The 11,543-nt window shown below is 32.2% G+C and overlaps 2 protein-coding genes across 5 annotated transcripts; one reads left to right on the top strand and one right to left on the bottom strand.

Annotated features, from left to right (window-relative positions):
• Positions 1–570: 570 nt before the first annotated feature.
• On the bottom strand, positions 571–4,693 carry LOC106052129 (ragulator complex protein LAMTOR2-like). Its single transcript, XM_013207443.2, has 4 exons — positions 4,472–4,693; positions 3,644–3,806; positions 3,442–3,531; positions 571–789 (listed from the first exon to the last, which is right to left on the bottom strand). Exons 1-4 carry the CDS (start codon positions 4,543–4,545, stop codon positions 733–735), a joined length of 384 nt encoding a protein of 127 aa, XP_013062897.1. The 5' UTR covers positions 4,546–4,693; the 3' UTR covers positions 571–732.
• A 43-nt stretch (positions 4,694–4,736) lies between these two features.
• LOC106051922 (peroxiredoxin-like 2A) lies at positions 4,737–9,551 on the top strand. 4 transcript variants are annotated; one of them, XM_056020292.1, is made up of 7 exons: positions 4,737–4,755; positions 5,879–5,960; positions 6,420–6,603; positions 7,125–7,199; positions 7,289–7,423; positions 7,711–7,846; positions 7,997–9,551. In XM_056020292.1, the coding sequence occupies exons 2-7, from the start codon at positions 5,920–5,922 to the stop codon at positions 8,134–8,136; spliced, it is 711 nt and encodes a 236-aa protein (XP_055876267.1). In that variant the 5' UTR covers positions 4,737–4,755; positions 5,879–5,919; the 3' UTR covers positions 8,137–9,551. The 4 variants fall into 4 exon arrangements, with proteins under 4 accessions (XP_055876267.1, XP_055876264.1, XP_013062634.1 ...); XM_056020289.1 differs by lacking the exon at positions 4,737–4,755 and adding an exon at positions 4,762–5,107; XM_013207180.2 differs by lacking the exon at positions 4,737–4,755 and adding an exon at positions 4,771–5,107 and having other exon boundaries at positions 5,884–5,960.
• The last annotated feature ends 1,992 nt before the right edge of the window (positions 9,552–11,543 follow it).

Raw genomic sequence — 11,543 nt, 5'->3', positions numbered from 1 at the left:
GACTTGCAATCCCAACTACATATGTGAGATGTATGGAAAATAGGTTGATGTATGGAAAATAGGTAATGGAAAATTAGGTTCAAGTAAATTTTTTTTCCTTATTTAAGCCTTTAAGATTATTACTTTTTTTTGTGATGTTAAAAAAAAAAATTTAAAATAAAAAAGTGTCTTGGATTGAAAAGTCATTAGCCCGTTATGTGTAGATAAGTTTTCAATAAAAATGTCAATTTGAATAGTATTAAAGCTGATGAAAATATTTCTTTCCCTCAAAGATCTTAACATTATTTTTTATTTGACCTGTGATGCTTGAAAGTTTATAGCCAAGCAGCAAAATGCTTGCTGGCTAGGTGATCACTCTGTAGTTGTAACTGCATGTCATCTTAGACATTCTTCAAAAAACTATGTGGAATAATTCATTCACCAACAGTAAAGGAAGCAAGGCAACTCATTTACTAAGCTTGATTAAAGCTGAACATATAGCTATACCGGTATGCAAAAAAAAAATGAATGTTTATATTTATTTATCTCTAAACAAAAACAAAACATATTCAAATACAAAGAGAAAGAAAATTGTGATAAAAAATTGTATTTTATGAAATCTTCATAAATAAAAACTGAAATGCAGTTGTAATACTCTAAATAAAACACCAAAATATCAATATGAATCATTCCAAACTATTTTTCACTCATACAAACACCATCCAATGCACAACATAGTCATAACACTTTCACTCAGGAAGAGGCCAGTTGAGACAAAGGTTCTTCTAAGTACATAGCCATTGCCTCAATCTGAAAAAAAAAGAAGAATTGTTGACATTTTTGTGTTTATGTGTATGTTATTAGTATGTAGAATTATTTCCCTTGGTAAGAAAGTTCATAATATAGTGTGTGTAACCCATGTTATGTGAGAGTGTATTTTTAAAGTCTGATGTTCCCAGTGTCTAATGTTGACATCACTTATTGAGTTCAGCATTCTATAGTGTATTATTAAGCTTATAAGTGTATTATTTAAGCTAACAAGAATTTTTGTGAAAAATAGAAACCAAAAAAAAAAGAATCAATATTACAATTTCTTTGAAAAATATATACACTGGAAGAAATCAAGTGGAAACATTTAATCTATACAATTGAAAAATAGACATAACATCCTAAGACTTGTATGGAGCTTTATAGATTCAGCTTAAACCTATTCCAAATATTACAGTTCTGAGATCAAAGTTGCCTAACATTATGAGGTGTTCCATTTGGATAAGGTTTAGATTTACTAAGGAAGTCTATGTAACTTTTGAACATAATGGTTTTGATAAAAATATTATACACTCATATAACTCGTGGAGGGCCCTAGTCTACATTACATTATTCCATTATGATATCCAAAACTTTTCATCATGTTCAGACTAAATATGTAGATGTCATTACATCAGCCATCTTGTTTGTGATTTGCCTTTTGGGTCTCCTGAGTATTTACTGGAACATTGCTTTCCCCTTTCAAGGTAACCTGCCCAGCATAATTTGCTTTTTAAAATGTTCCCATTTTTATACACATATAGATCTAGGTCTTCTTATAGTTAGTACAGCACTTTGTTGGTACATGTTTGCCATTAAGTTTCTAAGGACCTTAAATGTTTAGCAGACTATTTGTTACTTTTGTAAGTATCCAGGTCTCACTTGCACACATGACTAGTGATAGTTTTAAATATGGTCTTCTTAGTTTTGCTGGTGAATGATACTTCTCGCAAGTGTCAAGTTGATTAGCATGCACAAGACTAATTTTCCTTGTCTCAACTTTCAGTGAGTGTTCTCCCTGGATTAGGACTTTACTTTTCAAGTTGTCATATGTGTTAGCTTTGTCATTTTTTTTAAAGGTATTCCAATATCTTGTACAGCTATTTCCTTTAATACTCTCATAGGCCATTTATTGACCTTACAGAAATGATGGGGACCAGTTTACTCTAGGCCCTATTCATAGCATTTTCTAGTAGACAGTTAAGGATAGAAATGTGGCAAAGTTTGGGTCTGTTAGTCTGAAACCATATTGGTTATCAACCAAGATTTTTTCAAGATATTTTCCAAGTATCTGATGTTTTGTCATTATTCATAGTCCTGATTGTTTCTGTAGTTTCATTAAGTATTGTTTGGTTTACTAAATGTTCAGGTAGTTTGTAATCTTCATTGTAACATCCATCCTTTGTTTTTAGCATCTCCTAAAAGTGTTCAGCACATCTTTCAAGTACTTGATGGTTTTTTATGATAAAGTGACCATATATTGAACCCATCCTTTACGTTTAATTTTCATTTTTATTCCTTGCACATTACCATCTCTTGCAATGATTTCAATCTGTACAATATTTAACTCCCCAATCAAATAGTGTTTCAAGTTTTTCAATGAAGAATACACCTTTCTTAAATGAACAGCCTTACTAAGCTATATCTGACAGAAGATCCTGGTTTCAGATGTAGTAAGTGTTGGAGGCACAGTGGCTGAGTGGTAAAGTGCTTGGGTTCTGAACTGGAGGGTCCCGGATTTTTAATTTCTCTGACATTAGTTGGGGAAAAGTAAAAATGGTTGGTCTTTGTTCTGCCAATATGACACCCTCATTAACCCTGGGCCACAGAAACAGATGACCTTTACATCATCTGCTATAGACCACATGGTCTGAGAAGGGAACTCACCAGGCTTAATATCTAAGCATCAGTAGGCCATGTGATGTTATCAGAGGCTAAGTAAAATGGCAAATTAGGAGTATTTGATAGAGAATAGGAGCTTATCCATATTGAGACCATAAGACAACTTTTAGACAACCTATAATTGATCTGAAAACGGATTCATTTGTAGATGCTGGTCTACAAGAAATATTTTATTTCACACCCTGGTGCTTTAACCTAGCGCAGATATATGTTGTGTATATATATATATATAAATATATATATATATGTGTGTGTGCCTGTAATCAGAGATAGATTGCCTAACATTTAACTACTAATAAATTAATAATAAACATTAAAATACAAGAAAAGTAATAATTTTTTCCCCACATTGAAAAAGCTGCAGGTAAGCCGTACCGGTGCGTACCCTAACAAAAAAGCATTGTGTGTGTGTATATATATATATATATATATATATGTATATAATAAGGCTTGTCATCAAGTCATCACGTATGTAAAAATTACATTAGATTATATTAGCCTTAAAAAAAGTTAATGAAATATAATGAACAGATAATACACTTCTGAAAGGGTATTAAATTAAAAAACAAGCACTAAGAGATTAAGATTGAATTATGTTAGTTAGATGACTGACATGAGCTTTTCATAAATTTTGCTTTTTTCTAGTCACTATTTTTAAGGAGGCACATCTGACTGTGAAAAGGGAGAATTGTAATCAATATTTACATGTCATGTATTTTTAAACACAATAATTGATGAATGTAGTAAATTTACCTTGGCTTTTAACATTCCATAATTAACTGATTCCTTGGCACAAAGACACAAAAGTAAGTTTGCAACTTTTGTGATAGCAATTTTACCTTGCTGAAATAATAATAAATAAGTGTAAAATACATTTTAAAAAACAAATATCACATTAAATATAATGCTTATTTAATCTATCAGCAATACTAAAGCAATGTATGCATTTCCATACCTTACATTCAACAAGAACACAGTTCAATCTTCCATCATCAAGTGAGTATTGGCCACTTTTGTAAAAGGAAGACCAAATGTTGCTTGCAATAGCTGCGGCTGCAGAAGCATCTTTATCAGTAAATCCAGAAAATGCCAGCAACGATCCTTCATTATTGAGAAGACTGAAAATGAGAAGAAAAAAAAAAAAGAAACTAAACAAAATGGTGAATATGACAATGAAAAAAAAGTGTTCCCCTTGAACTGGGTGGTGAGGACTAACTGTGGGAAGGAGCATCCCTTTCAAACAGTTCCATGGGAGAAGCAAAGCAGAAGCATTTTATTCTAAAGGGAATTAGAATTTACAGGCCAAAAAGTATATATGGTGTTACTAAAGTAGTTTTTGTAAATACTTCTGAACTTCTTCTTCTTAATTGCCCTCATAGACCTCCAATTTATTTTTCCACTTTCGAAGACCACTTGAAAGTCTTTATAGACCCCTGACTGAGTGAGGCCTGAGGGTCTATATACTAAGAAATAGATCTAGAGACCACTTTGGGCTTGGGAATCACTGATGTAGATAGCTCTAACTCTAGCTAAATCATTATAGTGATAGTGACTAAGAGTCTATTATATAAACATCTAAATATTATATTATAATTATATACTGTACATTCTACATCAACATTTAATATACAATTACAATCATCTTAGAAAAGATCTACCTTCTTAGGCTTCTACAATAATAATAAATTATAATAATATCGAATCTATTGGATGAATTCTATTCTAAATTAAGACTAGATCTAGAATAATACCGAGTTGAATCTCTAAAATTAATAAAACTTACAGAGTGCTACCTACACCTCCAGTATTTGCTTGACTGAGCACCTCAGAGAGGGCTTTCGGTTTAAACATTTTCATCTTTTACACTTTTCTAAATGATAGAGTCTAGTTCTACTACAGTCTACAGTTACAGTCACTGATTAATGAATAGAGTAAGAGATCTAAACGTGTTTTGAGCGAAGCCAGGTCTAAGGCTAAGGCAGTAAGAACCTCATATAAACAAGAGGCTAAATATAGTAACAGGAAATGAAAAATCACATGACCAACACTTTATTTACCAATGAAAGTGTAATCTAATATACCTTGTCTTTGGTTTATTGCTAGTAGTAGTTAGATCTATTCTATAGAGGCGTATAGATTACTAGATCTATACTATAGATTATAGATTTACTCTTTAGATCTAGATCTATAGATTCTAGATCTAATTTTATGTCTAGTAGATAGTAGACCTCAATTAGGCTCAATCAATCACTGTAACTTAATTCACATTACTTCATTACTAATCTAGTCTACTAGATCTAGATCTAGTACTACTAGTAGTAGTAACGTACACGTCGTCATGGCGTTTCTTCATTCTTGAAGTTTTGAGTTTGACAATGATATGTCAATGTGACATGGCTGGTTGACGACGTCATTAGTTGTAATTAAGTTTTAAAATATAATTATTAAAATAGATATCTACTGCCTTGAAGAATATTTCTCACACTTCAGTATTGACGTGCCTAACCCCCTCATATAGTCTAATTTTATTTTATAAGCAATGTTCTTACTAGGAGAAATTGTAGGAAAATGATTAATTGGTGCTCACAGCTCAATCCCGAACCCAAATTGTGGAGCTTTCTGCGCTCCACCTTATCTGGAACACGTTTCTTGACAAGCAACATGCGACAGGTCTACCTGTTCCTATACAAGGAGTCGCCTGAATCTGAACATGTACCAGTCCTCTCTCTATCATATCCCTATCATGCAAGACAATACATTCGTGAGACTTTGGTATACTGTCTCATCGTCCACTTTGTGATGGTGGCCTCTTGAATCATGATTCTCTCTGATTATTAATATTATTTATTTATTTTTTTGTATCGCATAGATGTTCACATAATTATTATATTGATTTAATTGTAAAAAAATATTTTTGAACATTCTACTGTGTGCAGTCAATATTGTATTCGTTAGCTATTTTGATATTTTGAATGCATTGTTATAGCTGGTTAAATGATATACCTTACATACAATAATGGACAAAAAGAAAGTATCACATCCAGTATCAAGATTTATATTTATCATTTATCTTGAATACGAAAGTTGTTTCATCTTGTACAATATAGTATTTTTTTGTCATGTATATATAGGAATATATAAAAGTTATATTATGCCTGAAAAACATGTAATACATTTTTTTTCTATTCAGTATAGGTCTAGTGATAAAAAGCCCACCTTCATGTGCATTGAATGTTTATATTGAATGAGATCTCCTTGTGGTTAGAAATCAGGTAGCCTACTTTAAAAATTTTAAAGTTAGTCATATGAATATAAATTATAAAATCATCATCATTATTGCTTTTTTAAAAAAAAATAAAATGTTGACTTTCAGTAAAAGTAACATTATTAGCTGTTCACATACCAGGTGTTAGCCAACTATTATAGTCCTCAACTGTTTCATAATGTTTAACCATTTTAAATCACTGTTGTATTTATTGATATTTAAAAAGGCATTTTCTCCATTACTTACCAGTATGTAAGGACAAGATAAAGGATTGTTGACTTTTCTTTTTACGCTATGAACATTTTAATATTTTAAATTTTCAATGTTGTTTTTTTAGTTTAAAAATTTAATTGTTGGACAGTTGTTTTGTAGTGATTTATAATACCAGGTATTCATTTTTTAGCTGACTTGAGTTTGTTATTTATTAAATGAAATATTTATCAATTTTTACAACTTTCTTTCTTAGTTTTTGTGGTTCCATGGGTGCTTTCACAAAACTTGGACTTGCAGGTGCTGTTGCTGTTGTTGGTGTAGGAATTTTGTGCAATCTTCCAGTCAACCCGTTTGTTAAAAGGCCAGAGAAGGCGACCCTGGATTATTTAGCACAAACAAAACTTAGAACTTTTGGTAGTGATCTTAAAGAAATAATGGTAAATTTAATTGATGTATTTATTAATGTTGTTTGTGGCAAGGTATCTAATATTAAAACACTAGAATATAAAAAGTAATGCATACATATTTAAGGCAGTACTGGGGACAAAATTTTTTTAATGAGAGAAAATGTAGAATAATTGTTATCCTAATTATGACAATAGCCAAACACCTATTTGTCAGATAACTGTTTGTATTGTTGGTGGGGGCGGGACTAGATGATTGTGTGACCTTTGACCTCAGGGTGGCAGAGTGACCCTAGCAAATGCTACTGATGAGAAAGAGTTCTTTTTTTTTGGAGACATATTTTTAATAGTACTTGTACTTCATTGGATTTAGTCTTAGTCTCGTGTACTCTAGGTTTAGTTCAAGCATTCTCTTCCCTTTTTCTGCTGTCAAATGAGTTCTTCGGTGTGAATGCTATCCATTCCTTGATTATGTCTTTCCGTCATTGCTTTATTCCTTCTGCTCTCCCTTTTACTTCATGAGTTACATATAGTTCAAATGTGGGTTGTTGCAGGCTTCCCAGTTGTGGCAGAAAAATGGTGCTGTGATCATGGCAGTCAGAAGACCTGGATGATTATTGTGCAGGGAGGTAGGACTGGATTGACTTATTTTGTTACACAGAGTTGGTAGCTAGAAGATTATTGCATAAGGTGATCACAGGTTTGATTCTAATTACAGGAAGCTCAAGAGCTGTCCTCTCTGAAGCCTCAGCTTGATGACCATGGTGTACCTCTGTATGCAGTTGTACATGAGGACCTGGGGGTAGCTGAATTCCAGCCTTTTTTTAAAGGAGAGATTTTCTTAGACAAAGAAGTAAGTATATCAAAAACTCTTTTTTTTTTATTTCTCAGTGTCAAGGCAATTAAATTAATCAGAAAGAAGCTGTCATATTATCAGTGTGTTTCAAAGAGATTTTAATTGTACACAGAATCCTTTTAAATATTTTGTTCATTGATATAAATCATTTTGTTGTAGTCAAATAGTTTTAAACAGATCTAGCACTCCTTTGTTTATTATAGCTTTTTTTAATGATTAAGAAAAAACTTCATAATATTTATGTTTACATATATATAAATTTTAAAATAATTTGTTCTCACCAGCGTCGATTCTATGGGCCAGTAGAACGAACCATGCTATTTTCTGGCTTGCTTAGACTGAGTGTGATTAAAAAAATTTTGGATACCAGAAAAAAAGGAGTTGATGGTAATATGAAAGGTGAAGGCCGCATACTTGGAGGTAAAAATATTTTGTGTGCTTGGCTTTGTTATAACACTGTCTTGTAAAAAAAAATATGAATCCATTATTTAAATTTGATATTTAAAAAAGAATTATCTTCTGATTCACAATTTGTTTTGTTAATACATTGGTACACATGTTTCATCACAGGAGTATTTGTCATTGGGTCAGGTGATCAGGGTATTTTATATGAGCACAGAGAACAAGAATTCGGCGACTATGCTAATACAACAGAAGTTTTAAACGCAGCTCTAAAGATTGAAACTAGCAAAATAGATAGTAAATTGTAGAGAAAATCCTTTATCTAACATTTTTATTTTGTTTAGTTTTAATTAGACATGTTTTTAAAATGGAATGGAACAATACATACAATACAAATGGCTACAATCTATACTTATTTTTTTGTAGCAATCAGGGATGTTAAAATTCCTCTATACCTCTCCTGACTTCCCCAATAAAAGTTGCTAGTTTTTTTTTGTTTTTTTTTAAATATCCACTTAGAAATAAGATATTTTCTAAGTAGAGTTAAATCAAATGTTGACTAAGTAAATATTTCCAAATTGTGTTGGACCTATTAAATTTGCTTGACTTCTTAATATGCTATTTATACTTTAAAACGACATGTAAAGGGTACTTATATATAGACATATATTTTATTTTCTTCAATGTTTAATAATAGTTTTTTTTTACTAGTCAGAGGCTTTCGATTAAGCATTAATTTTAAAACAGATCTGTTTATTTTTCAAAAGTGGATGATATTTTGTTTATTAAACTTAATTGTAAAGCTTATTAAAATTTAATTCAGATCCGAAAATAACAAAAGGAGAAAGCATTCCTCAACTACACACTTCGCCACATTTTTCATGTTGCTATTTTAAGCCTGAGAATGACAGTTGCTGTTGTGCAAATCAATTGGATTGTCTTGCTTTATAATAATGTTTTTTTTTTCATTTGTCTGAAATTATGATCTAGTTGAATAGGAAATTTTTTTTTTCACTTCTATTTCTTCTAGCCAGACAGAGTGTTGGTTATGTTGGGCTGTAATGGTAATATGGTCTGACTAAGGTGGATTAAAATGGGGCATTCAAAGAGAAAATGATTAACAGTTTTATAAGGGTGGATGCAGTGTCTACAGAGGGATGGTTGAGTGGCATTAGTGCTGTTAAGGTGATAATTTAAAGGTGTGTGTCCTGTTCTTAGTTGGAAGATTGTAGATTGCTCTTTGCAAGGGAGTAAATTGATAATGTCCATAATTTTGTAATTGTGTTGGAAAATCAAGGCAGGAGTTTGATTCAGTGACTTTAATTATTGTTCAATCCTTCTTTCAACTTAAGCAGATTTTTATGCTATTTTAATGTTCATCTTGTCAAAATGTACAACAATGAATGCTTTTACACTGCTTTTGTTGTACTATTTCATTTTTCACATTCATCTTTTTTGTCACATTTTTATCAATTGTCATATGAATAAAACAGACTGAAGTATATAATGCATTGAACCCATAAAAGAAAATTAAGTAATATTATTTCTATTTGCTTACACTGCATCAGTACATTATGATGATACTGTAGACTTAAAATTTACAAGTTTGTAGTTGATGAATATAAAAATGTGGCTGATGCAGTGGTAAGTGATAGAAATGTTGGTCATGATACCTGGTTGTGTTGAAAACTAAAAATAAAAGCCTGACATTCTATTGTTCAAATTTTGTTGTATTCAGTTTTTTTTTAATAAAAAGAATAATGCCAATAGAAAGTTAGCAGCTGTTAGGCCTATATGGTTTTTATATTGAAATTAGCATGGGTGCATGTCAAGGTGGGTTTTACTGGTTTATTTAGGGGATGATATAATTAAACTGGTTCCCCACCTCATTAGGCTAATGTATTCATCAAAGAACAGCAGCAAACCAAGTTGCATAATAACCGAACTGTAATTAAGTGGTCAATAACAATATTTAATTCTAAATACAAATACTTAAATATTCGGAATATATACAAATCATGTGGTAATAAAGTAATGCATTATTAATTACACAAATGAACACACCTCACGCACGCACACTCAACTTCGGCCACACAGCCCGCTGTCTCCAAATACTACAACACGGAGATGCAAGGCTCAAACTAATCAAGGGTCAGTCACGGCTACAAAGGCGAGCTCAAAACTACACTCTCCATCGTAGCCCAAGCCTAACACTAGCGATGCTGCTAAATCACAGAACTTTCATTAACGACACCCGTATTAACCTGATTGATACATATATGTACTTACGTACCATTAAAACGGGGTTAAAACTGTAGCGCAAACAGAATCCACAGCTAGAACTCCCTCTCCACTATAAGAACAATGAGAACTAAGCGTGACTAAACACAGACATAGTATTCTTGACAAAAGACACGTCCAATGCAGACTTATTCATATACCTAAAGACACAACTATTCAACAAGAAAGAAAATTTCACGCACAAACGACAGTGTATACAAACCTAATTGTGCTACAAATTATCCTGGAAATTCTAGTAATTTTTTTTTTACTTATTCTGTGTGTTGTCGTTGCATCAAAAGTTGGAATGGACTAAAATATTATGATGTCGGATTTTCACTATCTTTTTTAGTTTACGAGATCTAAATGGGGTGGACGGACAGACATTTCACACAAAACTAATAGCGTCTTTTCGGGGGCCGCTAAAAAGAGACTTTAAGTCATAAATTTTCACATATAAAGAGACATATTATAAAGACACTAGATGTTTTTTTTAAAGATCAACACATGTTGAATTAAATTAGTTGTATCTTATAAAATTTTTCTAATTTACTTCTAGGTCCTGATCTTTCATCCATCTGGCCTGCTTTAGCACATCTCTCCATTCTGATCTACCCTGGGCTTTATACGTTTCCATGCCCAGACTTTTAGCTTTCGTAGATCTGCGTCAAGCCACCATATTTGTGGTCTGCCTTTGAGGCGCCTACCTTTTGGATTTTGACGGTGAACAATCTTTGCTCCTCTATTCTCTGGTATTCTCTGCCCAACGTAATCTTTTTCTTTTTATTTCCGTCACTATGGAGGGGTCTTCATATAGTTGGTATATTATTTCTTGGTTGGTGCTAATCCTCCATCCGGTTTCGTCGTGTAGGCCTATAGCACCATAAAGTTTTCTGAATATTTTTCTTTCCCAAGTATTTAGCAGATTTTCTGTGTTTTTTGTCAGCGTCCAGGTTTTGCTTGCATAGGTCTAACGATGGTTTTGTAAATTGTTTTCTTTGTTTTCCTAGATATAAGTTTGCTTTTAATTGTGTTTTATGGAAAACTCTAGGCTGTTGCCTGCCACTCGTCGTTTCTTTACTTCTGGCATTAGGTCATTTTTGTAATTTATCATATTATGCTTCCTAAATATTGAAACGATTCTACGTTTGAAATTTGTGGGTACTAATTTCAATACATAGGTCCTGCTGATCTTATACAGTGAATATCTGCCTGGCAGTGTCATATGCACTTCAGACTGCTTTCATGATTGCATGACGTACATTGATCATCTCATGCCATCCTGTGTTTGTGTAGGTAATTGGGCTAAGATGCAATGATCTTCCTTTCTATGTCAGATTTGTCTGTCTGTCTACCAATATCTGCCTATGTCTATAAAATTAGCAAGACAATTTCAATTAATTTAATGAAGAAATGTACGATAACGAATAAAAAA

Source organism: Biomphalaria glabrata, chromosome 2 (assembly GCF_947242115.1).
Source record: "Biomphalaria glabrata chromosome 2, xgBioGlab47.1, whole genome shotgun sequence".
NCBI lineage: Eukaryota > Metazoa > Mollusca > Gastropoda > Planorbidae > Biomphalaria > Biomphalaria glabrata.
The sequence above is the reverse complement of the archived record's forward strand: the minus strand, read 5'-3'. Positions and strand labels throughout refer to the sequence as shown.